Below are 27,987 nucleotides of genomic sequence, written 5' to 3' on the forward strand. Positions count from 1 at the left end.
ACGACGTGCCGTGCTTCACCGCTCCACCGCAACTCATCGCGCTCAGCGCCGACCGGGGACGGCTGTGCTGCGCTTCACCTCCCGCTCCCATGCGAGGCACGGGGGAACGGCAGCCCTGCTGCGAGCGGCTCGCCGTGCTCCGCTGCGTCCACGCACCATCCCACAGCTGCGCCGCACTTACCCTCTGCTGCCGGAGCGATGCCGGGACGCGCCGGAGCCGTGCGGCGGCTCGCAGGGCTCTGTACGGCAGGTTGCCCCTCCAGCCGAGCCGGTTCAGTGTCCTGCACCGCGGTTCATCACGGGCTGGGGCAGGGCCGGGCTTACCGGTGAGTGGGTGCTGCTCGGCTGGGGCCATGGGTGCTGTGGCACAGCCCGGCAGCTCCCGGGGCCTCACTTCCCTGCTCCCATCCCTTCCCCTCCTCTTTCCCCAGGGTTCTGCAGGCACCGCCTGTCCCTGGGCTCCTGTGGTCTCCTGGGTGTACCCGGGCTGTCCCTTGCCATCCTGCCGCCACGTTCTGCACCGGCTATGGCCCTGCTCGCTCAACAGACGCCCAAGTATAAACATAACCTTTATTGCACACAGCGCTGGGTTTTTTTTCATAGAAAAAGGTATTAACACATAAGCATTTGCAAATTGAAGCAACTCCTGCTGTTTTCAGGACAGTAAAATAGCATGCAATGTCTTTGAGACGTTCCTTTTTAAAACCACCGACAAGATTAGGGAAGAAAAAAAAAAAAAGTCGTCGCTGAGTCTTTCCTTGTGCCCCTTTCAAAATGATGTGAAATATATATATGTTTACATATATATTATATTTTTTTAAATCTGTAACATCAAATTCTTTGTGCCCTGGTTTCTTTTTCTGTTCGGAGAAGAAGAAAATAGCTTCATTTATACAAAAGAGTTCGTTATGTACAAGTTTTTGTTAATTAAATATAAATGGCGCGGGGAAACGAGCAGCGTCCGGTCTGGGGCTGGTGCCCTACACCAGCGTGTAGGACTTGGAGTAGGCTCCGGCCCCCTGTTTTTGAGACCTGCTTACACCCGATGTGCTCATTTCTAGGAGTGAGTCCCTGGAGCCTCCCACTTTGGAGTGCGTGGGCACCCGCGCCTCGGCGGCGGCGGCGGGGGGCTCGGCAGCAGCGGGTGCCGGGACGGCGCTGGCGGCGGGCGCGGCGGCGGTGCTGGTGGTGCCGGGCATGGGGAGAGTCCTTTGAGGTAAGGTGGTTGCGGCGGAGGCTGGGGGAGGCAGCCCCAGGGGCTTGGCGCCGGGCTCCAGCGTCATGTGCCGGGCTTGCGCGTGGTACGCCCGGGCCAGGTTGCGGATGGAGGCTTCCCGGGGGGGCACCACGGGGCAGGGCTCGTGGGCGTCGGGCTTGCGGAAGAAGGCGTCCGACTTGACGTAGAGCGGGAGGTTGCAGTAGTCACCTGCAAGGGCAAGCAGAGGCGGGTGAGGCTCCGGAGCGGGGCCACGTGGGTCAGAGCCGCATCGTACCACACGCGTGCTGTCCTCGCCCCGTGGGTCATGGCCCCGGTGGGCTGAGCGTGCCGAACCACGGGCTCCAACGCCTTCTAGAACCTGCTCTAGGAAGTACTCCAGTGCGGTACAATACTGCCTCGCTACCCTGTACATCTAGCATTCTGTCGTGTGAACACCGTGACATACTTGTACAGACAGCATGGCGTCTGTTAGGCTGTTCAGAGGTGTACGTACGCGTAACAGGCTGTACGACGTCACTAATTCGTGTGACGCTAAGTAGTAGCTGCGGTGGTACGCATCACATCGTGTTCTCTAATGTGTTCTGCGTAAACGCCTGTACCACATTCCTAACCCCTGGTCTACAGCACCCGTTGTTACATATTCAATCAAATAACTACACTGTGCTAGTGTCAGTCATTCGTGTGCGACACAAGGCAGTAATAGCTACAGTTGTATATATCACAGTCTGTTTATAACACATTCGCTGCAAACATTCGTACCACATCCATGACCCCTATTATACAGTACCCATCGTTGTTACCCGTTCTATCCAATACTCTACTAATGTCAGTAATCTGGGTGTGATGCAGGGCAGCAGTACCTACGGTGCTACGTATCGCGTGTCGTTTTGTGACGTGTTCTCCATAAACACTTGTACTACATCTGTACCACGTATTATACAGTACCCGCTGCTACATCTTCTATCCAATACTCTACCATGCTAATGTCAGCAATTTGTGCGTGACACAGGGCAGTAGCATCTGTGGTGGTGTATATGGTATTCTGTTTTGTAGTGTAATCTTCGTAAACGTTTGTACTGCATCCGTAACAGCTATTCTACAGTACCCGTTGCTATATATTCTATCTGATACTATACCATGGGAATGTCAGTAATTTGTGCGTGGTACAGGACAGCAGTATCCATGGTGCTACATATCACGTGTTGTTTTGTAACGTATTCTCCGTAAACACTCGTACTGCATCCGGAACACCTATTATACAGTACCCGTCATTGCTACATATTCTACCAGGTACTACCCTATGCTAATGTCAGTGATTTGTGGGTGACACAGGGCAGTAGTATCTATGGCGCTATATATCGCATTCTGTTTTGTAGTGTGATCTGCGTAAACATTGGTACTACGTCCATAACCCCTCTTATACAGTACCCACTGCTGTATATTCTATCAAATACTCTACTATGATTAATTTGTGTGTGATACAGGACGGCAGTATCTATGGTGCTATATATCACATTCTGTTTTGTAACGTAGTCTCCGTAAACACTCATACTGCGTTCCTAAGCCCTGTTATACAGGACCCGTTTCTATATATTCTGTCAAATACTCTACTGTGCTAATGTCAGTAATTGCGATGGGTCGCGCCTGGACTTTGGGGGACGGATGGCAACACAGGCAACCACTGTCTGGAATGGGGACCTCGACATTTTGTTGCTGTGCAAATAGGACTACAGGTCAATTATCTCACTCTGTAAGGTCTGTAAGCAGACAGCCCAAGAGCGCGTTGAGCTCTCCTGCACATGCCAGGATCTCCCCTTCAGCTGGGACGTCGCTCAAGGCTGCTCCTCGAGGCTTGGAGATGTCTTGTTGTAAAAGATCCTCAGTGAGTGGTGAGTAGCACGCTACCTTTGAAATCCCAGCCGAGCGCTGTCGAGGGTCGGTTGCGCACATGTAATCCTTTAGCCATAAACCGTTGACCGAGTCTGGGACTAGGATTGGATCCAGCCGCCCCTAGACTCCTCTCCGAGAAGGAGTTTAGAAAGCAAGGGGGTCCCTTCTGAACCTCGTGACTCAACGGGAGGGTCTCCCTGGCAGTTCTGTCTGACTCTGTCTCTGGGCAGGGAACAGCCCACCGTGCCTTGCCATGGAATCTTGCAAAACACTGTCACGTTTACCGTCAAACTTGGTTAAATCCCTGTCTTATACCAGGAAATGTATTGCTGCTTCTCTCGGAGTGAAGATAATCATTCCCCCGGTGACACGTTGTTATATATTCTATCAAACACGAGGCTAATGTATATAGCATAGGTGCTACGCGAGACAATATATTGGCTATGTTCTGTTCGATGAAATAAAGCATAATGGTAGTATCTTGATTGTGGGATTTATGTGTATGTATACACAAGGTATGGTGCTGTGACTTTGTCATGGGTTATGCAATACAAACAGAACAATATAACACTGTTGCTGTTAACTGTATGAAATGTGTTTTCTGAACTACATGCTGAGATTACTATGGTAATGTATTCTGTTTTACGATATATTTTATGTAGGGTATGTAATAAGTATACTGCCTTTGCAGAAAGAATATATTCCACTGAGAGTATTGTGTAATATACGGTGTATAAATTACTTTCCACTTATCACATCTGTATTTCTAACATGGATTCACTATCTATTTTATGCACAGCCAATGTACATATCAGGTTAAAAGACAATGTTTGAGAAAAAATTTTGCCTCTCTGAAAATGTTATATGAGCGAGAGCTGTGCTCTATTACAGTTAGTACTGTGTTCTGCACTGAGAAGCCACCGCAAAGAACCTCTGTGAGGAGAAGGACAGGCGTGGAGGGCGAGGGCTGGCACGGCAGCGTTCCTGACGGTGAAGGAGAGGGCTGGAAGGCTACCGCAAGGTCTTGGTTGCTACAATAGGTCTGGTTTAAGTTTTCAAAGCCTATACTGTAGTGCCAGTAGTCCTGAAAGAGTTGTACCACAGAGTTACCTTGCCAAAATATGATGCAGGGATTTACTTAAATTTAGAAAGACAGTACAGAACACTTCAAATAAAGAGAATATAAAAACACGTATTGGACAGTGTTAATACAATGCAACAAAAAAAAGGTAGAGGGAAAGGGTGAGGGGAGAGGGGGGAAGGGGAGAGGAGGGGGGGGAAAGAAAAAAAAAAGGAAAAAAAACAGAAAAGAAAAAAAAAACAGGAAACAAAAAAAGTATAAAGAAGAGGAGCCATATAATAGAGATAGCAGGGGGGTGTGGGTGAAGGCAGGGGTGTCTACTGGCCCTGGACACCCATGTCATCTTCTCTTATGTTGGCGGGGCCACGCAAAGAGTGGGGGCTATTATATAGAAAAGAAGAAGAAGAGGAAGAAGAAGAAGAAGGAAGGTGGGGGGGGAAGAAGGAATGGGTCTCCACTGGCGCTGGACACCCATGTCATCTTCTCTTATATTGGGGGTGTCATACAAAGAGCAGGGGCTATTATATATAAAAGAAGAAGAAGAAGAAGGAAGGTGGGGGGGATGAAGGAAGGGCCCTCTAGTGGCCCTGGACACCCATGTCGTCTTCTCTTATATTGGCGGGGCCACGCAAAGAGCGGGGGCTATTATATAGTGAAGAAGAAGAAGAAGGAGGAAGGTTGCGGGGGGGATGAAGGACGGGACCTTTACTGGCCCTGGACACCCATGTTGTCTTCTCTTATATTGGCGGGGCAACGGAAAGAGATTGGGGGCTATTATATATAAAAGAAGAAGTAGAAGAGGAAGAAGAAGAAGGAAGGTGTGGGGGATGAAGGAAGGGGCCTCTACTGGCCCTGGACACCCATGTCGTCTTCTCTTATATTGGCGGGGCAACAGAAAGAGCAGGGGCTATTATATAGAAAAGCAGAAGCAGAAGCAGAAGAAGAAGAAGCAGAAGAAGCAGAAGAAGAAGGAGAAGAAGGAAGGCAGGGAGGGGACGAAGGACGGGGTCTCTAGTGGCTCTGGACACACATGTCATCTTCTCTTATATTGGCGGGGCCACGCAAAGAGCGGGGGCTATTATATATAAAAGAAGAAGAAGAAGAAAAAGAAGAAGAAGAAGGAAGGTGAGGGGGGAAGAAGGATGGGCCCTCTAGTGGCTCTGGACACCCATGTCGTCTTCTCTTATATTGGCGGGGCCACACAAAGAGCGCGGGCTATTATATATAAAAGAAGAAGCAGAAGAAGGAAGGGGGGGGGATGAAGAAAGGGGCCTTTACTGGCCCTGGACACCCATGTCGTCTAGTCTTATATTGGTGGGGCCACACAAAGAGCGGGGGTATTATATATAAAAGAAGAAGTAGAAGAGGAAGAGGAAGAAGGAAGGTGTGGGGGATGACGGAAGGGGCCTCTACTGGCCGTGGACACCCATGTCATCTTCCCTTATATTGGCGGGGCCACGCAAAGAGCGGGGGCTATTATATATAAAAGAAGAAGAAGAAGGAGGAAGGTGTCGGGGGGGGCATGAAGGAAGGGGCCTCTACTGGCCCTGGACACCCATGTCGTCTTCTCTTATATTGGTGGGGCCACGCAAAGAGCGGGGGCTATTATATATAAAAGAAGAAGAAGAAGGAAGGTTGCGGGGGGGGAACGAAGGAAGGGGCCTCTACTGGCCCTGGACACCTATGTCATCTTCTCTTATATTGGGGGGGTCAACTGATTTCCCCAGTAGAAATATGGGCCTAGTAGATATGACAGTATAACTATGACCCAACAACATGCAATCAGAGTCTCTTACACTTGTCCCAATTCTGCTCTACTCTGCACAGACATCCCCCCTACACACACTTCATTGCTGCCTCCAGCTCTGGCACACCTAACAGCAGAAACATGTGGAGCTTTTGCAGCAGGGCCAGATGAGGTCTGAAGTCCTTAGAGATCCTTCCATTCCCTAAATGGGGCCTAGAGCTCATCCTTGCTGTTATCCCTAAGCATGTAGAACAAAATGCCATGAGGCATAGTATGCATAGGTTCACCAAGGGCAAATCACGCTGGATCACTCTAACAGCCTTCTGTGATTGCAAGAGTGGTGAGCAGTGGACATTGTATACCTCACCTTCAGCAACGCTTTTGACACCGTCTCCCATAACGTCCCCATAGATAAGCTTAGGAAGTGTGGGTTGGAAAAGTGAACAATGAGGTGATGGAGAACTGCTGGAATAGCAGATCTCAGAGAGCTTCCAACACCAGCACAGAGTCCAGTTGGAGGCCTGTAATTAACAGTGCTACCTGGTGTGGTTTTGTTCTACACAGTCAACAACAACCTGCACGTGGGCACAGAGCACACCCTCAGCAAGTTTGCCGATGATACAAAACTGGGAGGGGTCACTGACACACCAGAAGGCTGTGCCACCATACAATGAGACCTGGAGAGCAGCTCTGCAGAGAGACCTGGGGGTCTTGGGGGACAACAAATTGGCCACGAGGCAGCAACGTGCCCTCGGGGCCAAGAGGGCCGATGGTCTCCTGGGGCGCATTCAAAAGAGTGTGGCAGGAGGTGGAGGGAGGTCATCCTCCCCCTCTGCTCTGCCCTGGGGAGGCCACAGCTGGAGCACTGGGTCCAGTTGTGGGATGGCCAGTTCAAGGCAGACAGGGAACTGCTGGAGAGAGTCCAGCAGAGGCCACAAAGGTGATCAAGGGACTGGAGCACCTCTCTGCTGAGGAAAGGCTGAGGGACCTGGGACTGTTCAGCCTGGAGAAGAGCAGGCTGAGGGGGGATCTCATCAATGCTCATCAACAGCTAAAGGGTGGGTGGCAAGAGGATGGGGCCAGGCTCTTTTTGGTGGTGCCCCACAACAGGACAAGGGGCAACGGGCAGAAACCGGAACATGGGAAACTCCATCTCATCATGAGGGAAAATCTTCTTTCCTGTGAGGGTGCCAGAGCCCTGGCACAGGCTGCCCAGAGAGGTGGTGGAGTCTCCTTCTCTTCTCTGGAGATATTCCAAACGCACCTGGATGTGCTCCTGTCCCACTTGCTCCAGGTGACCCTGCTCTAGCATGGGGGCTGGACTCTGTGAGCTCCATGCCCAACCCTGACAATTCTGTGAATCTTTGTGATTGGGAGGGTACGTGGTAAGTAGCTGCATGGGACTGGCGAAGGAGCACGGTGGAAGAAAGCAAGACGAAGGCAGGTGAGGAGAAGAGAGAAGCAAAGCAAGGTGGGGAGAAGAAGAGGGGAGAGAGTAGCAAAGAAATGAGCAGAGGGGAGTGGAGCGGAGGGGAGGAGCAAAGGAATGTCAAGACAGGAGAGAAGATTGGAATTGTTGCTGAGATTTTAAGTATGTTTTGTTTTGCGTGGGAATCTTTTCCAGAGTGTATTAGGATTGAGAAAAGCTGTTTGTGGAACCTACTGAAATCAACGCCTGTGCAGTGATCACTCACAGGCAAAGCCGATGGTACTGAAAGAGGAGTATTCCCACTACTGTAGATGGTGGAAGCAAGAGATGCTTCTCCCACCTCCTCCCCTACCCTTCCCAGGAACTGTCTCTGCACCTTTATTTTTGTGTTTTTCTCTGCATTACACAAAATATTTAACAGGAAGCACACAACAAAAGACAATGCACACGTGTACATACTCTTGCTGGCACGGTGTGGGATGGGTACGGCCACACTCTTGCCCCGCTCGCTGTCCTGGGGTTTGGGGGGGGAAGCTGTGAAGCGACAGATGCCGGGCTCTGAGGGGGTGCTCATGGAGGTCATGCTGTCAGCATTGTCGGTGGTGCCGGTGGTCATCTGGTCTGAGGAGCTGTCAGAGATGAAGCACTCCGTGATCTCAAACTTGGCATGTTGCAGCTGCTCCTCCAGCTTCGCGTGCTCGTAGGCACGTGCCAGCTCCTCATAGGTAGAGGAGGCACTCTCTGTTGACACCATGCTGTTCCGCCCCTTGTCTGTGGAGAAGAGGACACATCACCTACCTGGGGATCCTTCCTGGCCTGAGAATGTCATTCTACACATCACTGCTGCTGCAGCAATGCCCAGCCTGCCCCCACTGAGATACACCTGGCCGTCTGTCCCCAGAGCTGGACACGGCCCTCGCTGCACCGGGGTCACCCCAGAGCTTCTGGAGGGGACCAGGAGGTGACAGCAGAGCCCCACAACTGCCAGGCAGGGCAGAGCGCACGCACACACACACACACACACACCCCCGACCCAGGCAGTCTCCCCCCTGACGCAGCAGGGCGGCCACATCAGTTAACCTGCAGCGCTACAACCCTGAGCAGAGCCCAGGGCAGGGGACACCATGACCAGCAGCTCACTGAGAGTGCGAGACCTGGCAGAAGAGCCCGTTACCTGCACCTGTCCCATTTGTGATACTATTCATAGTCTTGATTAGAAATTGGAGTACAGTTTTCAACACTACTGCCTTCAGCCAACAGCAAGTGGCTCTTACAGTGGAAGTCACGGTTCCACCATCCTTTGACTCACAGTCAATTCCCCTTCTGCAGTCACCCCGAGCTCGTGCTTTGGGGTCACCGCCAACGAACCCGTGCACCCCAAAGCAGCAGCTCCCCGCCAGCAGCAGCCCCAGCACACCTGTGTCCTGGGAGAGGCTGGCGCTGTAGCTGTCACTCTCCGTGACCGTGATGCCATGCTGGGAGCCCACCGTCCTCCAGTCAGAGGTGAGGGTCCGTGCCGGGGTGGACGCCTGGCACTTGGTGAGGGTCCACTGGCTGGAGTAGCGGTTGCGGGTGCTGTGTGCAGACTTCACACTCTTCCTTGACACAGGGTCTAGGGCACAAAGGTGACAGACTCATAGAATGGTTAGAGTTGGAAGAGACTTTAAAGCCCATCATTCAGTCCCACCCCCTGCCCTGGGCAGGGACACCTCCCACCAGCCCAGGTTGCTCCAAGCCCCGTCCAACCTGGCCTTGAACCCCTCCAGGGATGGGGCAGCCACAGCTTCTGTGGACAACCTGTTCCACTGGCTCACCGCCCTCACAGTAAAGAATTTCTTCCCAATATTCAATCTAAATTTCCCCTCTTTCAGTTTAAAACCATTCCCCCTCATCCTATTGCTACATGCCCTTGTAAAAAGTCTCTCTCCAGCTTTCCTGTAGGCTGCCTTCAGATACTGGAAGGCTCCAATAAGGTCTTCGCGCAGCCTTCTCTTCTCCAGGCTGAACAGCCCCAACTCTCAGCCTGTCTTCATAAGAGAGGGGGTTCAACCTCCTGCAGAGAGCAGCAGACCTGTTAAAATCCCTCTGCTGAGTTGCAAAACATCTACAGAAACTTAAGGTCAGACTGGACCATACCATGGAAGAGAAGTCCTTCAAGGGATCCTAAATGTCTAGGAAACACGTTGAGTTTGGATGTGAGCTGGAGGGTTGTACACACCACGTGCCCCAGACGCCCTACGGAGATGCTCTAGGGGTCTGTCCCCACTCAGTCCTGGCACAACACGGCCTCCCAAGCGGGTGTCTCTCCGAGACAGCCAGGACCTCATCCCTTCTCCCTGGAATGCTCCCCGCTCCTTCCGCCTTACCAACAGCTGCTTTTAGGCACAGCCAGAGCCTGCACCCCAGCACCCTGCTGCAGGAGCACCCCTGTGCAAGGGGATGTGCCAGGACCGGCCGCGGTGTCCCTGCGCTGCCAGAGGGCTCATCCACACCCGCCTTGTGCCCGTGTCTGCCGGCACCCCATGCTGCTCCCAGTGCACCCACCCCAGCCACTTACTGGTGCCGGGGCGGATGTCCGACATGTCGATGAGGGGCCCCGTGTTCTGGATCAGAGCGGGGTGGTGCAGCGAGACGCCTGTGCAGAAGCTCTGGGGGTTCACCGCCTGACTGAACTCCGTGTCCGTCACCGGGATCGTGGCTTTGTCATCCCCTGCGGGAAGAAGCTGGAGCTCACACCTCTTTCTCTAGCCGGGAGGTTGCTGTAGGCGTCCACCAGCCCACGCTTGGCACAACCATGGGATCCCCACAGGCGCTCTGGGGCACACGGGGATGGAAGATGAGTTCCCAGCCAGGGCAGCCGTGTAACAGTGACCCTGGCCGAGGAGACTGCTGTGGGTGCTGCCAGCAGACACGCAAGGGGAGCATGCCCCTTCATGGGCAGGGGACAGGCTGGGGACACCACGGGCTTCTCAGGGCCAGAAGGGATGCTGGCCTGCATCCCTCCCCCGGGCAGGCGCTCCTGTGGCCGGGGCTGACACCCCCACGCCGCAGGGAGAGGGGTGCTTACCCAGCTGCTTGATGCCTTCCTTGTCCTCGATCAGGAGCTGTACCCGAGGGATGTCGATGTGCAGTCGGGGGCCTTGCGGGGGGCCCTTCACCGGCGTGTCAAAGCTGCGGTTATTCTTGCTGTGAGGTAAGAGGGGACGCAGACCCGGCGATTACCGGAGAGAGCCCCAGCGGCTCAAGCCTCGCAGGGGCCAGGGCTCGCAGCCGGCCAGCCCCCCCGGGGCTCAGATCTCCAGCTGAGCCGGTCTCCCCAAGGCGAGCCCCAGACCTGCCGGCCTCAGCCCTCCGGCAGCCAGGAGCACAACCTTTCGGGTCTGACCCCGGGCTTAAAAGCCTCAAGGACCACCCCCAACCCTCAGCATTCCCACCCACGGCTTGCAGCTGGGAGACCCACCTGATCAGCATCTCAGCCAAACTCTTTGCATCTGTGCAAGGGACACAAAAAAACAAGAAGGAAGGTGGGGTTTTTTTTTGTGGTTTTTTTTGGTGTTTTTGTTTTTGTGGTTTTTTTTTTTTTTTTTTTTTTTAAAAAAAAAAAAAGCCATTTAGGACATCACAAGCTGGTCCAGGAAAGCACAGCTCTGTGGTCCAGTCCTGCGCGCTGTGCCTCTGAGCCCCATCTCACCTCGAAGCCTCTTCAGCCGCTTCTCCTTCCTCTTCTTGCGGATGATGAAGAGCAGGGCCACTCCCAGCGTGGCCAAGATCACGGGGCAGGCGATGGTGAAAAGCTTCTTCACGTCGTCGCCCTCCCCTTGGGCAGACTTGATAGGGGGGATGGTGCCTAGGGCAGAGTGCGGGCGGGTGGGCGATGGGCGCTCCCAGCAGCCCCCCAACCCACGGTCCCCACCGTCCCCCCCACTCACTGCCGTCGTAGTCCAGCGTGGCGAACTGCGCGGTCTCGTTGCCGCAGCCGGCGCTGTTGCAGGCCTTCATGCGGAGCTCGTACCACGTAGCCTCGCGCAGCTCCGTCAGGAAGACCTCGCTGGAGCTGTTGGTGCGGAGGCTCTGCCAGACCCAGTTGCCCTTGGGCCGGTACTCCAGGACGATGGCAGTGATGGGGCAGCCCCCGCTGCTCCAGCCCTGCAGGTTCAGCCTGGCGTGCGTGGAGTTGATGTGGGTGAAGAGGTGCTGGTCCTTGCTGAAGGAGGGCTCTGCGGGAGAGGAGCCGTCAGGAGGGTTGCGGCAGGGAGGGGACCGCAGTGTCCCCCAGCCACAAGGACGCTGTGGGGCAGGCTCACCTCTGCCGTGGGTCTTGGCTTCAATGATCTCGCTGATGCGGCCAGCCCCCACGCTGTTCTTGGCCGCCAGCTTCACCTTGTACCAGGTGCCGCACTTGAGGCTCTCCAGCTTGAAGGAGCGCTCGGAGGAGCTGATGAACACGTCCTTCCACTCCTCACTGTTGTCCACCGAGTACTGAAGCACGAAGCCTGCGGGAGCAAGGACAAGGCGGTCACCTCCAAGCACATGGGGTGCCAGGGGGGAGGCGAGCGGTGCCCAGGCAGGGCGAGAGAAGGGGTTACTACCAGCACGCAGAGCCCACGGGGTACCCTGCGCCCGCCCTGGGGACATCCCATGTCCAGGTCCGGTGCAGCCTTGCAGTGTCAGGGGACCAATGGGTTCCTGCCTAACTACATGAACAATGATGGAAACACAGCCCTCTACTCCTGCGTGACCGACGTGGGTTACAATTAGCTCCAAACCATTAGCTAGAGTGATCTACAGCCCTCCTGGACCCTGCACGTGACCCCAGTGGAGGTCAGCTCATCTGCCTGCTCTACCCACCACACGGGCGGGAGTCTTGGGGCAAGAGGCACACGAGCACCCCCAGCAGCTAGCCACCTCCCGAGTGCCCTGCCAGAGCCCCCGGCTGCTCCCCCGTGAGCCACCCTCATCTGCCGCCCTGCCCGCACATGGCCCCACCGCTTGGTTCCGCACGGGGAGTGCAAAACGTGATTGATCGCTGCGAGGCTATAAAGGGAAAGGCAGAATTAACTACCTCCCTTGGGAAGCTGCTAGGAAGTTGCTTCTGTCATCGAATGCCGCCTCCTCGCCCATGATTAAGAGTATTAGGAAGCACACCGTGTCCTAGATGAACAAACCTGTTACACCGCCGTCAACAAGACGCTTGAAGACGTCTCGCTGGGCTTTCCCAGGGAGCTTTGGGGGAGGCGGATATGCCACCAAGTGCATCACTGCCCCCCAGGGCAGCACGCCTCCTGCCCTGACTGTTCCAACCGTGTTGGCTGTACAAAATCCCGAACTTTCGCGGTGCATGGATACATTTAGCTATTTCGGCTGGTTCTTTTGCCAGTTCTCAAATCAAAATAACAGAGAAGAGCAGGCTTTCTGCCTTTGCGCGTGCATCACAAGCTGCACACTACACTGCAGTGCTTGCAGGCCCACCCCGGCTGCCGATGGTGTCCGGGTACCGGGGTGGTGCTGCCAAAGGAGCCGTGCGAAGGCAGGCACGTGCCTCGCGTCAGCTCTGCTAATGCCCAGCTCTGCTCAGGCAGAGCAGTGCCAAGGGAAAAGAGGTTTCTCGCGCCTGCCCATCGCCAAGGCTTCCCGATGGCTGGAGGACGGAGGTACCGGCACATTCCCAGGGCGGCGCGGGTCTGCCCGCGGGCACAAGCTTTCCCAGCCACGTCAAAGCCAGCCTCGGCACCCCCGCGCCGCCCGGCACCCTGGTGCCTGCCACCGGTTATTTATTTATTTTGTACATGCAGCATGTTTTCAATATTTCTAATCCAATTATAACCAAATTTATCAACAGAGTCCGCTGGAGTGAAAGGCTGCTGGCTGGGGAGATTTGCTTGTAATTACTTTCATGCTTTTAATTAATTGTAAGCGAGGCCTCCTTCCCCGCTCCCCCCTCCGTGTGCAGCTGTTTCAACGTATAATTCATGAGATGAATCAGAGCAGAAAGGAGGCTCTGGGAAGCTGGGATGCTCCTGGAGCCCCCAGCCTGCCAAGGGTGGGAGACACCGGGGGACAGGGGACAAATCCTGCCCCGTCGGCTTCAGAGTCCTGCCAATGCCGGGAGGCACGGAGCAGCCACACGGAGCGGCCGCTGAGGCTGGCCCTGGCCTCCAGCACCCGAGCAATTAATGAAACGCCCTTCATTAGCTACTTCAATCGCTGCATCTTGTCCAAAACACCTTCCAAGACCCTCATTAGGATCAGCAGCCCTCCTACAAGCTTGGAAGCATCAAACTTAATCCAGAGCGTTCCGGAGAGGGGGAAATTGAGGCGCAGAGATAAAAGCATGTGCACAGCATGCAGGGGTGTGCCTGAAACCTGCACCACGAGCCTCGACTCCCAGCGCCGGGACCAGAGGCAGGCACGGCTCTGGAGCGGGGATGTGCTGTGGTGGCGCTGCTGCCAGCCCCGTCGCCCGCAGCATCCGTACCCCGGATGGAGCTGCCCCCGTTGTCCCCGGGAATCCAGGCCAGCGTGATGGATGACGCCGAGGTCTTGGAGACAGTCAGGCGGGGCTGGTCCGGGGGCACTAGTGAGGAGGGAAAAGCCTGTGAGCACCTCGCACGCGTGGGCTGGAAGTGCCCCAAAACTGTGCGCCCCAAAATGGGAAACGCCACCGAGACCTCCCGCTCAGCCCCAGGCCAGCGAGAGCCCCTCGGTCAGGAAAGACCCTGCGGTGCTTTGCCCACCAAGAGCAGCCAGTATGCGAGAGCACAGGCTCGCTGTGCCATCTACCGAGGAGCGTGACCATGCAGGGCACTTGCTCCCAGATGGACGCAGACGTGGGACCGCAGGCCACTCCCGCCAGCACCCCTCACCTTGCACCAGCAGGTTGATGATGATAGTGTCGAAGCCCCAGGTGTTGGTGGCAGTGCAGGTGTAGTAGCCAGAGTCCTCTGCCTTCACCGAGCGCAGCACCAGCGTGCCGTTGGCCTGGATCAGGCGATGGCCGTCCACCGTGACGGGGATGGCGGAGTCCTCACTGCCGGGAGAGGAAAGGGTGCGTCAGCTGTGCACAACACAGCAAGGGCGATGCAGCGGGCACCGTGACCCCAGCCCGGGCTGGCAGCCCCCTCACTACCTGTCCTTGGTCCACTTGATGGCGGGGACCGGCTCCCCAACGGAGTTGCACGGCAGCCTCACGTCCTTCATCCACGGGGTGGTGACGGTGCCTCCGAAAGAGATGATCTTGGCAGGGGCTTGGGGGCAAGGAGGAGGTCAGCCTGGTGGGCAAGGCACTGTGCGCGGACCCCCCGGCGCGTAATGAGAGCCAAGACCCCCCCAGCGCCATCCCTCCTCTGCCCTGGGCACGAGTCACCCCAGCTGTCCCTTGCTGCTGGCTGATGCGGAGCAGCCAAAGCAACCCGAGGGGCAGGGGACAGCAGAGCCAGCAGGCAGGTCCCCCCACGAGCTGGTGGCCCCCGCTGTACCTTTCCCAGCAGGCTCGATGGTGACTTTCTCGCTGATGTTGCCGCGGCCGGCGGAGGTGACGGCAGCCACCCACAGCATGTACTGCTGCCCGCGGTTCAGGTGGGCGATGCGGTAGAAGAGCTGGTCGGGGCTGGTCTCGTACTCGCTGGGGGCCTGCGGAGGGCAATGGGAGAAGATACAGCCTCCATGAGACCCTCACTCAACCCCGTCGCCCTCGGCCTGGGCAAAACAGAGGCCAGAGCAGCGCCCGAGCTCTCTGCAAGGCAAAGCTGCCTGTGGGCCAGCTGCCTGCACCTGGGCATCGCCACCACCCCCCAGTGTCCCCGCGCAGGGCATCCCTGCCATCCTGCCGCCAGCAGGCTCATGCCCTCGCTCCCACCCCCGGCCGGCTGGCAAAGGAGGTCCATGGGTCCCGGTCACCCCACCGGGACCGATCCCCGGGGAGCTCCCTTCGCTCTCCAAGGGCCCACGGCCGCCCCGGCAGCCACCTCCCGGAGGTGCGGCGGGTTCGCTCCCGAGCAGCGAGGCAGCGCTGCTTGGCATTTCTCAATGCCAGTCTAAACCGGCTGGTGTCGTAATTTCTCCAGGGAGCCCGGGCCGGAGCCCGAAGAACAGATGGCTGCGACGGCATGATGTGTTCCTGGGAAAGGACGTTTCCCCAGCCGCCCGCCGAGCTGCAGCGGGGACCGGGCGCGGAGGCAAGCCCCGGCCGGGCTGCCAGAACCCCTCTGCGGGCACAGGCGGCAGCCGGGGGCTCCCTGAAAACCCGTGTGGGCTCAAATCCTGCAGCCGACGCGGCGGCTGTCCCCGGTCCCGCTGGCTGTCCTCCGGAGAGGGCTGGCTCGCAGCAAGGCTGTGCGCAAGCGCCGGTCTCCACTGCATCGGGGCCAAACCTTTCCTGCCCCAGGCATGCCGTGCCCTACACGGCACCCGTGCTGGCCCCGGCGAGTGGACGGGAGCTCAACGATCCCTATTGCATGGGATGGATGGATGTGGATTCACGTCTGCAAACACGCAACTGCGCACAAGTATCTGCGCATTCGCCGCCTTCAAACGTGCGCCCTTGTGGGGCCCACAGATGTAAATGTACCCCACAAGCAGACACCTATATGAATATTGTATAGTATACATAATTTTTTTTACCCAAATGACAGCTTTGACAAGATGCCAAGAAAACAATATCGGATCCCAGCGGTTTTACCAGTTGCTTTGATGAAAAGATTATGTTGCCCTGGAAACCAGAGGCTCAGATAGTGAAATGAGTTTGAGAAGGAGCTTTTGATAAGCACTAGTCTGCAGACCTCCCATCAACCTCTCCCTTGCAAAGGAGGGCTGGGGCCAGGTTCGATTTCTATTTTATTTTCAGTCAGCTGTTGGCATATTTCCCATTCTCGAGCGAGCGCTGAGCAGGGGAGATGCCGGAGGAAGGGAACAGACAGAGGATGGGACCATGCCCTGATGCAGAGTGTCCACGGGTGCCCTTGCAACGCTGCAGTGCATGGACCTGGCCCGAGGGACCTTTGCTGCTGCCGCCGCCTGGCATCAGCCCTCCCTCCTGTTCCTGCTTGGCCAGCTCAGCATTCCCAGCGGTTCCCCATCCCCGTCCCCGTCCCATACCGGCTGCCCCGAGCCGGGGCTGGAGCAGAAGATGGTGTACTTCCGAATGATGCCGTTGGGCTTGGCCGGCGGCAACCAGGACACCACCACGCTGCTGGCGGAAGATGGGACAGCCTTGATGCCAGCGGGGGGACCTGGAACTGAAGGAGGGAGAGCGTGGCAGAGCCGGCGCCGGGAGGTCTCCGAGGTCTCTGCCCAGCTCGGCGAGGCGGCAGCACCTCGCTGCAGGGCTGGCATCCTGAGAACACGCTGGGGAGGAGCTGCGAGAGCGTCTCCATGCCAGCATCAGGCAGGCACAAATGGAGATGGGTCTGTGGGCGAGCGGTCAGCCCGTCATCACCCCACTGCCCACGGGACACCTCCCCACGGCTGGCTCCGGTCCCCTGCTGACCTGGAGGCAGGCGGATTAATTGCAGCCCAGGCTCTGGTTAAGAAACCGTGATTGGCTTTTAATGGCCGTCTCCTTAATCTGCCCGAGCGGCTCAGCCTTACCCTGCCCAGCTGCGTCTCCCCGGCATCTGGCACTTCCCAGGACGGGCAGGCAGCAACGCCGGCCCAGGGGCCCAGGAAACGCTCCGCTACTGAATTAATGGCATTAAAGTAGGGCAGGCAGGGGTGTAAATATTTAAATATCCGCACTTAAGGAAAAGAAAAAAAAAAAAAAAAGAGAACGGGAAATGCCCTGCCCATGGCTGTACACGGGGGGTTTCTTCCGCGTCCCCGCAGCCGCCCCAGCCCTTCCCTCGCCAGTGCAGCAACGCAACACGCCGTGGCAGGAGCAAGTGCTCCCGTCCCCCGCATCAGCCGGCTACGGCGCGCTGCAGCCCTGCCTGATGGCAGCAAGACCCGAGCGGGCTGGGGCTGCAGCGGGGGGCTGGCTCGGGCTCTGCTCCCACGGAGCAGCAGCCGGGGAGCGCGCAAAGGCAGCAGGGCAGTGCTGGCCGCCTTCCCCCCCTCCTGGCCAGGCACGGCTTTGGGCACACGGCGGGCTGCCGGGCACGGGACTTGCCCGCAGGTTTGGACAACCGAGCAGGAAAGAAGTGAAAAGGAAGAAGCAGCTCTGCCCTGCCTGCGCCGGAGGCTGCGCAGCCGCCTTTATTCATTGCTAAGGGCTCCTACGCAAGGCTCAATCTTCTTACTTCTAATTAACACGCCTTGCCAGGGTTTATCAGCCAGGATAGGAGGAGAGGGCACCCCCTCCTCCAGGCAGCGCCACTTACTGTCCTCCTTGGTCTGGATGTAGAGCACGCTGCTGCGGACGCCGTCGCCGGCCTGGGTGTACGCCAGCACCTGCACGCTGTAGTTGGTGAACTTCTCCATGCCCCGCAGCTCCACTCGCTCCCGCGTGGTCGTGATGTTCTGCATCTCACCCCACTCTGCGGGGAGATGGGGCCCGTCAGCCCCCTGCCACCACCCGGCCCCGCGTCCCCCGCATCGCCCGTTCCCCCCCAGCACTCACCCCCGTCCATGTAGAGGGACCAGAAGATGACCCGGTAGCCCTTGAGCACCCCATTGAGGGTGCTGCGCGGGGGCTCTGACCAGGAGATCACGGCCACGTCTGACGTGATGGAGATGGCCCGCACATTCTCGGGGGGCTGGCTGGGAACTGAGGAGGGGACAGACAAGGGGACTATCAGCAAGAAGACAGAGAGGCGGTAGGTGCCCAGCAGATATCAGGCTCAAGGAGCCATGTCCCACCGGTCAGTCACTCCCACTGCACCCGCATGGGACCCCCCCTCTCCCCCAGCTGCTCGAGCCCCTGGAGCCGCCCCTGCCTGGCACGTAGGGCACCAGGGCCGGGAAACACAGCGGTCTGCATCCAACACGCAGTTCCGCTCCTCCCGGACCACCAAGGCAGGTGCAACCCCCGTGCTCACGGGGACAGGGAGGCCGCTGGGACACGCTGTGCTTCCCAGCAAGGGGAGAGCGGGAGAGCTGGCTGGATGTGAGGTAATTAGATCCCATTGCCCCATAAGAGGTAACTCCAATTTTTATGAGCATTTAAATGATAATACATCACCGTAACGATCCTCTTTGAAAATGATTATTGTTTCATATTACTTAGGTGCAAAAATATAAGCACCATGTAATTAGGGACAGAGTATAATAAACTAATACAGATAGTCCGTTTGAACAAAATGAAGGTAATATAATTATGGAAAAGACACAATTGCTAAAACAGGGGCCCTTGAATACCCCAGGAGGAGTGCTAATGTAGCCAGGAAATGATCACGGTTTGACAGGCTAACGAGAGCCTTAATTAAGTATGAAAAACTGCTGAGCAAACGCGCTGCAAAACTTTTTTCTCGTTGTTTTTAACATGACTGAGGCCACCAGCAGTCTCCCCTGGCTGGAAACCTCCCTGGCACTTCGGCAATGTCTACATCCACTTTGACATCCTTTCAATCGCACCAGAAACCCAGTGCCACGGGGGTCCTGGCATCCTGGTGCTCACGCCTCCTCCCCAGAGCGGCAGCCACCCCAAGCCCCGCTCGGGACAGGGCAGGCAGTGGCCAAGGGTGGAAGGGCCGCGAGCCCCCCAGGTGGGACTTGCCACCGGGGACGGGGACAGGGACAGCCTTACCGTCCTCCAGCGTGGTGGCGTTGATCTCGCTGGACGACGGTCCCGTCCCCGCGCGGTTGAACGCCTGCACCACCACCCCGTACTGGGCAAACTTCTTCAGGTTGTCCAGCGTGTAGACCTCGCTGTCTCCCGTGGCTTTCATCTCCACGATGCTGTACTGCCCGTTGCTGCCAGGGCTGTTCTCCCGGTACCCGATCTGGTAGCCACGGATCACCCCATTCTGCAACTCCTTCTTGGGGGCCTGAGGAACAGGGGTGTAAAACAGAGGTGTCGCGCAGAGCTCTGCTGCCCAGCGAGCGCGTCCCGGGGCTGGGAGGCTCACAGAGCTCCCTTGCCACGACTCTCCCCAGCACCTTTTCTCAATGCTTTTAAACTTTCTCTCCCCGTGGCAGCGCTCGGGTGGACACACTGAGTGACAGAATAGTGATAAGAAGGGCCACCAGGTCCTCGGAGGCCACCAGAGAGGAAGGCGGTGGCTGGGCAGAGGGACGTGTCCCCGGGCAGCGCCCTTCCCAACCGGAGCAGCTCAAGGAGGAGGGAAAAACCTGACAGCCTTAAAAGTACACAAGGCCAGGTTGAGATCGATCTTAACAATATTTCTCTGAAGCATTAAGAAATCAATAGGGTTGATTGCAAATTTATGTTACAAAGCCAGAGCGATCCATCTCACTGAAATACTCTTAAAACAAAGTGACTTATCTTTCAAGTGAATCTTATTTTCCATTAATCTGTTTTTCAGCGCTTTTAAGGGGAGGGGTGAAAAGCTGGAACCCTAAATTTATCAATTTACCACTTCATTCCAAAGTCCTAACTTTATAATCAATTCTATTTTTCATTAGGCACCTCTAGAAAAATAAATCCGATTCTAAGTTTTATTGATCTTCTCTCAAACACTTTGCAAGCCAGCATCTTGGTTTTTACGTATTTATCCTCTCTCCCCATGGCCCCCCACAGGCATCCTATGAGATAATGAGCTTGTTATAAAATGTGATTAATAAGGACCCCGTGTGACGCAGCCTTCAGCTTTTCATATCGCCCGGGAAATTCTTCCCGGCCCTCGTACGGCCGACAGAACGCCGGGTCTCAGGACAAGCTGCCACTGCAGAGGTTCAGGACGGCATTTGGTGCTGCCCAAGCCCCCCTGGCCAGGGAAAGCCCACCCGCCGCCCTGGCCCCGCTCACCTTCCAGGTGACCTGGATGCTCTGGGACGTCATGGGCTGCAAGGTGACATCCATCGGAGGCCCGTCGGGAGCTGCGGAGAAACAGACCCAAAAGAGCACGTTGAGAAGCGTCACCTCCTCGACAGGGGAACACTCGGCTTCAAGAGGGCTCTGCCACAGCCAGCTTCGCTCCAGGCTACAGTCCCCACGCGGCCGGTGGCCATCCCTGCCCGCTGGCCCCGGTGCCCGAGCTGGGAGCGGCACCTGCTTCCTCCGTGCTGATGGTGAGCTCCTTGCTGGGCTCGCTGCGCCCGATCTTGTTGAAGGAGTACATGCGGATGCTGTACACGGAGGCTGGGTGGAGGTCCACGATGTTCGCCTGGTTGATGGTCGGGGAGATGTTGCGCGTGGACTGCTTGAAATCCCAGGAATCTGGAAAAGCGTGGAGTGAGACGGGAAGAGGGTCAACGCCCCAGTCCTGCAGGACCAAGGGGGCCGTGCTCAGGCAGGTGAAGTCCCCAAGCGCCTCCGGCTTTTGTCCCCGGCCCCCGTGGAGAGGTGCCGCTTCCCCCCTCCTGGCTGCTGTACAGTCTGGGTTTGGCTTTTTGCAAATATTATCTCTTTTAATATTCCCTTTCAAATGCTCCCATCCAGCAGAAATTAACATATTTCATTAATGCTGCTCTCTCCTTTCTTCATCAAAGAAAACCGGGATGCAGAATATTCCCTCGGAGGTGCCGGCGGGGCAGCCCCGCACCTGCCCGGCCCCGGGACGCAGCCCCCAGCCCCGCCGCTTGCCATCACCTACCCGACTTGTTCTTGTACTCGATATCGAACCCCGTGATGATGCTGTTGCCGTCAAACCGCTGCGTCCATCGCAAATTCATACTCCGGGCTTTCACCTCGCGGATCTCCAGCTCCGGCGGGTCCGGGGGCTCTTGGGGACACACGGGCGGGTTAGGGACAACAGGGAGAGAAGCCCCCCGGGAGCAGGGGCATCCTCGCCGCGAGGCTTCGCAGCCCGGGGCTCCTGTGCTGGGGAATGAGTACCTTGGACGGTGAGCTGGATCAAGCCTCTGTCCTCGCCGTAAGAGTTGATGGCGTGACAGGAGAAGAAGACCGAGTCCCCGCGGTCGGCTGGTTTCAGCTGCAAACGTTTTAGGGAGAGAAGAGAAGCCAACTCAGACTGAGCTACCCTGAGCACCGTGCCCCCGCCTTCCCCGGTATCGCAGCCTGCTCCCACCACCGGCCGCAGCGGTCACCTTCCAAATCCCCCCACTGGCACTAAAAATCTGCTCTTTGAGACGTCCCTGGTGCTACCAAACGCCGGTGCAATCCGAGCTGTTGTACAGGCAGCTGAGATCCAGTGCAAAATCCAGGGGCCTGTCACAGCACACGGACAGCGGCTGGTTTTTAATCGGTGTAATTAAAATTGGAAGCCTGGCTCCTCGCACGGGCCCAGGGCAGCGCTAACTCTTACACTGGTTGTAAAAGTCCAGGCACCGGCCAGGTTTTTTGCCTGCCCGCTCCGCAGTGTGCTGGGGCCGGGGCAGACGCAGCCGGTGCACGGTGCTGCCGGATGGAGACGTGATCCCTCCGGCAGGTTTTCCAACGTCCCTCAACATTAGAAAATCGATTTTACGACTCTGGGAGCACCAGCCTCCGTGACACCCACTGGGGACTCCCTCCCCGGGCACCCCCTGTGCCGCCTGCCCCCTCCATCACCCCAGCAAGAGGCCCAGCAGCCCGGGTGCAAGACCCCCGTCCCCTCACCTTGAGGGTGGAGATGACCTCGTCGCCGTTGTCCTTGGTGGTGATGGCGTAGCGCATGTTGCGGTCGGGATCGATGACGGTGTCGCCCTTCTCCCAGCGGATGATGATGGGCCGCTCGCCCCGAGCGGTGCAGTTCAGCTCCTTGGTCTGCCCCTTGATGGCGATGGTGGTGTTGGGGTGGGAGGTGATCATGGCCGGGACTGCGGGGAGACAGGGGGTCACCTGTGCGCCCTGGGGACGGCTCGGTGCCACCTGCGGCTCCCCGGCCCTGGCACAGCCCACAGACCCCGCCAGGGAGGCGGCGGATGCGGGTCTCGCCGAGAGGCCACGCAGCCCGGAGCAGAATCGTCTCGCTGCATTATACAGCTCAGGATCATAAAATAATGAAGCAGATAAATTTTATAATGCATAGCATTACACCAGGGTAGACAATAAAACGTGAAAGACAAATAACCAAGCACACACTATAATGAAGAGAAAGCCTCCAGTCTGAGACGTGCGGGTATGAATTATTGACTAAGGTTTTACACTCCCGAGGATGAGAGGAAGAATGTTTTCCATCACAGATTTGCATAATTCACTCGTATAAACCTGGGCAGAATATAGAGTGCGATTTCACATCAGGAAGGCCGCCTTTGCATTGCAGATACCAGAGATTATATAGGGTTTTTTTCCCCATAGCCACCCCAATATGCAAAGGAGGACGGTGGGGAGGCCCGGCATCGCCCACGCCACCCGCCTGGGCTGCAGCACCCGGCGTGGGCACATCCCGGGGCCGCCCGAGCAGCAGCTGCGGCACGGTTAGGGCTGGCCCTCGGGATGGCACATCGAGTCCCTCTCGCTGCGGGAGAGCGGCTGCAGCGCTGGCACGAAGCTGCCGCCTCCCGTCCTGGCGCTTGGGCGGCACCGCCATGGGGAACCAGGCTCAGCCTCCTCCTGCCCGTCCCCGCGCGCTGCAGCAGCCGCCGCCGAGGCGCTTCCCCCCGCTGCGAGGGATCGTGCGGGCTCCTTCCCCGGCAGCCCGGCCGCTCCGAGAGCCGAGCAGTGCCACGGCGTGCACCGCGCAGGAGGAAGGGGCTGGGGGGGACGAGGGCAGCCTGGGTAAGCAGAAAAAAATGTAATGCATAAACAAACAGCGCTGCTGAGTCCCGCAGTAATATATGATAATGGCAATCCGCAAAGGCAACACACACTGTTATAATGGGACACAAGAGGCTCTAATGAGCTACGACTTCTCGGCTTTCTGTGGCAATGTAATTCAATTAACAGCGAAGGAAACCTTTCCTCCTGAGCTGCCGGTATTTGCGGGGTTCAGGGCAGGCGCCCACGTGGCTGGGACAGAGCGGTGCCCAGCCTGGCACCCACTGACAATCCCATGGCAATCCCGCCCCGAGGGGTCTGCAGACACCCACAAGCCGGCACGGGGACGGCAAGGAGCAGGGGTGTCAGGGCAGCACTCAGACCCGCGGTGCATCGCTGCCGGACCTGTGGTCCAGGGCACGGGAAAGCAAGAGCTACAAGCACAACTTCTCCGTCCCCTCCCCAGCCATGTGCCCATCCTCTCCCGGCGCCGAGGCTCCTGCCTGCCTGCAGCCCAGCGCACAGGGACGGCCGGCGGCTCTTGCAACTACCCCGGCCCAGGGCCGACCGCTTCTCTGGCTCCGAGCGTGCAGAGCATGGCACGAGGGCACGCACAGCCGGGCCAGGTCTCGGCACTATGGTGGGACCTCACCGGGCTCCTGCAGGCTGTCCCCAGCTCCTGCCATGAGAAGGCCACCCTGCCACTTGGCAGAAGGGGGCTGCTTTCCCGCATTCAGCCGTCATTCAGCCCAGGTCTGAGGCACAGAAGGGTGTCCGTGGCCGCAGGGGCCAAAGGGGCAGGACAGCCCCGCAGGGCTGCGGCAGCCACGCAGCCATCGTCCCCCTTCCCAGCGAGCAGCAGCCCCGGGAGAGGAGCTCCGTTTCAGGCTCTGCTTCGCTGAAATGCACTTATTGATGTTTGATTAAAAGCAGCTCCTTGGATGTAAACATATCAACTTCTCTCAATTGCTGGGGTCCCAGGAGAGCGGCAAGCAGCCCAGAGTGGGGGAAGCAGCAAAACAAACCCAAAGAAAACCCCAACCAGCTGTGCAGACAGCTCAGACCAGGGCGCAGAGGCTGCACCTCTTGCATGCTGGTACCCAACACCTGCCCTGGGGAAAGCTCTGCCGCTTGTGGAGGGACGGCATCGCCCACGACTGGCCGTGGGACCCTCCAAGGGCTGCTGAGGATGCTCCCAGCTGGGCTAAACTGCCTTCCTCGGGTGCAGGGCCATCAGTAACGTTGGTTTCTGCCCATCAGAGCATCGACCAGAGGCCCGGGTCAGTGCTGCTCCGCAGACAGGCTTCCCTGGAGGAGAGCTTGCCTCCAACGCTCTCCGCACCCACCCGTCCTCCCAGCCCGCTCCGCCGCCCCTGCCGCGCTCCCCCCGCGCCCACGGGCCTTGTTAACACAGCCCCGACAGGAGGCTGGTCCCGCTTGCCGGGCAGAGATAAGGCTGGCTACAAAAGGGAGATGTCAGCAGCTCTGCCGTCCCGCGCCAGGCCGGGGCACAAGCTGCTTCACAGCCCGCTGGTGACAACTGAATGAGAACGGTGACAAGGGTGACAAGGGCTGCGCCTGCCTCCCGCGCCCCCCTCTTTCTTGTTTGGAGCCGGCTCTGTGATGTTAATTTGATTGCACCCATTCCAGCTTCCTTTCTACACTGATTAGCTGAGTTTCACCTGAAGCATGAGATTAATTCAAATTGCATGGAAGCAATCAGTTATGCTCTTGCCGTACGGCAGCGAACTCCCAAACACGTCTGTCCCCGTGCCCGCGACGCGCAGGTGGCCGCCCCTCTCCCAGCCCCCAGCCGGACCTGCGGTGCCGGGGGGCTCCGAGCAGAGGAGCCCCCTCTCTGGCGAGTGCTGCCCACCACGCCGGCAGCCCCGGCACAGCCCGCAGGGACCCCCCCGAAGGCCACAAGCCTCTCCATCCCTCACGCTCTGCTCTCGACACCCGGCGGGGCATGCAGCCATGTGCTAAATGGCATTTATCACACGCTGGTGGTCTCCTCACCTGCGCTCAGCCCAGCAAGCCGTCCCCCGGGGCGCGCGCTCCCGGCACGCAGCATTCACCACCTTTCACTCAGCAATAACCTGACCGGACACTAACGAGTTCCTCTCCGGAACCTGGCTGTCTCGGTTTCCCCCTGGAGCCCATCACCGCGGCATCAGAGAAGGGGACATGCGGGTGAGGGCTGGCTGCCGCGGCGGGTCCCCTCTCCCCTGCTGACCGCCAGCACGCTCTGTTTGGGCGCTGATTAACTTTCATTTAACTCCGTCCGCAGTGGCCTGACTTTCAAGGAAAGGCGGCGCTGATCTCCCTTTAATTGGCCTGACATTTCACTAAACAAACAAAAATCCAAAAATGAAACAAAACAAAGAGCCCCATATAACGCTTAATTGGCTGTGGCGCTTCGTCTACCTATTCATCCAAACCTTTTCAAAGGCTGCGAGGTCTCCGGGAAATGTAAAAGCACATGCATAATAAGGTTATGTGTTATTCAAGTCAGCAAGCAACCTGTCCTGGGATGCAATTACAGCAGATAGCAGGGACAAGGCAACAGTTCGGGCTGCGAGACTTCTGCACGCTCGCTCAGGATTAATCGCCTCGACTTTGTACCTGCGCCTTATTGAAGTGCGTCGTTTGAAGTCGCTCGTTGCGATTCATCAGTTGGCGGGATCAATTAAACCGCTGACAGGGAGGGGAGCAGAAACCCAGGGACGCAGGGGCTGGCTGGGGAGGGGAGAAGCCCCGAGAGAAACGCCTGTGGGTGCCGGCGCATCGGGTGCTCGGCTGGGGAGGGGGGCAGCGAGGGGCTGCCCGAGCCAGAGCCGCTCTCTCCGTGCCTCGTCCTGGGCGATTCCCCACGTACAAGACCCTCGCCCGCATACAAGGGTGCCCGGGGAGGGCTGCGCATCCCCTCTGCCCGGCAGCACCCTGCCCGGGGGACAACCAGGGTGGTCGGTGGTGGCTGCCACGGCCCACCCCCGCCATGGCGCCAGCAGGGCAGAGTTTAGCCCTGCTCAGCTCCGCAGACACGCAGGAGCTGCCGCAGGAGCGAACCCGGCCGGGCTGGTCCCCCCTCCACCACCTCCTTTTTGAGGTTTGAGCGCTCACGGCAGCAACAATCAAAATAAATACAGAGGAGCTGGAGATTATGTATTCTGCTGATAGCAACGGGAGAGGAATCCAATAATAAGCGCAGGTCAAACACGGTGTCTAACAACACTTCCCGGCCCATCCCTGGCAAATTAGCCCAGCTATTTCCTTTCCTCCTGTACGACGTAGATTGATTGCTCGGTTTGGCTCAGGACAAAGCGTGTTTAATCGCAGAAGGGAAGCTGTTCCCTGGAGGGGGGGAATCAATGCCCTCCCCCATGCCCTGCCCATGGATGGGGGGATGCGCGGTGCCGAAGGTAGAGCCAGGCTGGTGCGGTGGGGACCCTCGGCACGGAGCAGGGGACCATGCCGGACCAGGCTCTGCTGACAAGTACCCACCCACCCCTCGCCACCGCGGCGCGGCCCCGGCTACTTACTCTTCACGGTGAGAAACATGGACTTGCTGATGTCGGTGCCCACCCCGTTGCTGGCCTGGCAGAGGTAGTAGCCGATGTCCTCCTCCAGCACGTGGCGGATGAGGAGGGAGCTGTTGGGCAGGATCTGGATGCGGCCCGTGAGGGGTATGGGGTGGTACTGCTGGGGGTTGCCGCTTCCTAGGAGGGGACACGGGGCTCAGCCAACGCTCCTGAGGCTCGGGGCTGGGGTGGCCGTGCCGAAAGGGGACTCTCCCCTGTCCCAAGCCCTGCTGTCTCTCACCCCTACCTTTGGCGTGTTTCCACATGACTTTCGGAGGCGGGTACCCATCAACGGAGCAGTTCAGCACCCCGGCTTTACCATAAATGCCATCTTGGTTGTTGGGTTGGACCACAAAACGAGGAGGCACTGAGGAATTTGAGAGAAAAGACGGACACTGGAGTAAAAAACCCCCATCGGCTCCTTGCACCTCCTCCCTGCCTGCGGGCACGTGGCTGCTCTGCTCAGCCCCGCTCCTCACCCTCCCCGCCTGCTTCGGCGCCGCTCCTTCGACCAGAGGACAACGGTATCTCCCTCCAGCCTCGTAACTCGTCTCTGCTCCCTGCCGTGCTTCCCTCCGTCACCATCCACCCTCCCGAGCCCAGCGCGGTGCCAGCATGGGGGAGCGGGCCGGGCTGCGCGCATGGCACTCACCCCGCACGATGAGCTGCCGCTCCCGGCTGACCGTGGCAGCGTCGTTGCTGGCGATGCAGGTGTAGTTGCCGTTGTGCTTGAGGGAGACGCTGGAGATCTGCAGGGAGCTCATGAACTCCTTGCTCTCAATGGTGACCCCAGAGCCGGAGAGGATGACGTGCCCGTCCTTCCTCCAGGTGATGTGGATGGGCATGTCCCCGGAGGAGACCACGCAGGGGATGTAGAGGAGCTGCCCGATGGAGGCTGGCGGGAACTCGAAGGGCTGGATCAGCGGAGGGACTGTGGAGGGGAGAGGCAGAGCTTGCTGGAGAGCCCGTCCGGGAACAGCCTTCCTCCAGGAGGGACGGGCCACAGCGGGACTCGGGGGAGATGTCCCAGGAGGAGAAGCAGCCCCGATTAGCTGCCCAGGAACCCAGGCAGGCTTTTGTTTCCACCAGGAACACAGCCGGGGAGAGGGGAAGGTGCTGCCGAGCGGAGGACAGTGGGAAGATGTCCCCCAGCTGGCAGGGCCATTGCGCTAAGAGTGGGACAGAGAAACGCCGACCTCCCCAGCAGAGCGGGCCCTGCTCTGGGGAAAGCCCTGGCCGACCCCCTCTTCACACCAGCCGAAATTCCACCTCAGCATTTATCTGCTCACAGAAAAGCAATTATTAGATGGATGCTTTTCTTAAAGGCACCGGATTCAGAACCAGCCATT

At 57.9% G+C, this 27,987-nt stretch overlaps 1 protein-coding gene across 1 annotated transcript in view; it reads right to left on the minus strand.

The window, feature by feature from the left end:
* Window positions 1-556: 556 nt before the first annotated feature.
* The window catches only part of DSCAML1 (DS cell adhesion molecule like 1), a 113,670-nt gene continuing 86,239 nt past the window's right edge, over window positions 557-27,987 (minus strand). The window contains exons 9-33 of the mRNA XM_063355342.1: window positions 27,291-27,569; window positions 26,886-27,005; window positions 26,600-26,776; window positions 21,978-22,177; window positions 21,255-21,351; window positions 21,013-21,141; window positions 20,469-20,636; window positions 20,226-20,296; window positions 19,044-19,284; window positions 17,919-18,065; window positions 17,680-17,835; window positions 16,460-16,599; window positions 14,842-14,995; window positions 14,493-14,610; window positions 14,230-14,393; window positions 13,842-13,940; window positions 11,671-11,859; window positions 11,296-11,583; window positions 11,058-11,213; window positions 10,827-10,857; window positions 10,434-10,552; window positions 9,924-10,076; window positions 8,784-8,978; window positions 7,826-8,137; window positions 557-1,426 (exon numbers count right to left, since the gene is read on the minus strand). Coding sequence (XP_063211412.1) covers window positions 981-1,426; window positions 7,826-8,137; window positions 8,784-8,978; window positions 9,924-10,076; window positions 10,434-10,552; window positions 10,827-10,857; window positions 11,058-11,213; window positions 11,296-11,583; window positions 11,671-11,859; window positions 13,842-13,940; window positions 14,230-14,393; window positions 14,493-14,610; window positions 14,842-14,995; window positions 16,460-16,599; window positions 17,680-17,835; window positions 17,919-18,065; window positions 19,044-19,284; window positions 20,226-20,296; window positions 20,469-20,636; window positions 21,013-21,141; window positions 21,255-21,351; window positions 21,978-22,177; window positions 26,600-26,776; window positions 26,886-27,005; window positions 27,291-27,569 — 4,349 coding nt within the window. The 3' untranslated portion in view covers window positions 557-980. The remainder of the gene's footprint in view (window positions 1,427-7,825; window positions 8,138-8,783; window positions 8,979-9,923; window positions 10,077-10,433; window positions 10,553-10,826; window positions 10,858-11,057; window positions 11,214-11,295; window positions 11,584-11,670; window positions 11,860-13,841; window positions 13,941-14,229; window positions 14,394-14,492; window positions 14,611-14,841; window positions 14,996-16,459; window positions 16,600-17,679; window positions 17,836-17,918; window positions 18,066-19,043; window positions 19,285-20,225; window positions 20,297-20,468; window positions 20,637-21,012; window positions 21,142-21,254; window positions 21,352-21,977; window positions 22,178-26,599; window positions 26,777-26,885; window positions 27,006-27,290; window positions 27,570-27,987) is intronic.

The sequence above is a fragment of the Chroicocephalus ridibundus genome, chromosome 18, assembly GCF_963924245.1.
Source record: "Chroicocephalus ridibundus chromosome 18, bChrRid1.1, whole genome shotgun sequence".
Lineage (NCBI taxonomy): Eukaryota > Metazoa > Chordata > Aves > Charadriiformes > Laridae > Chroicocephalus > Chroicocephalus ridibundus.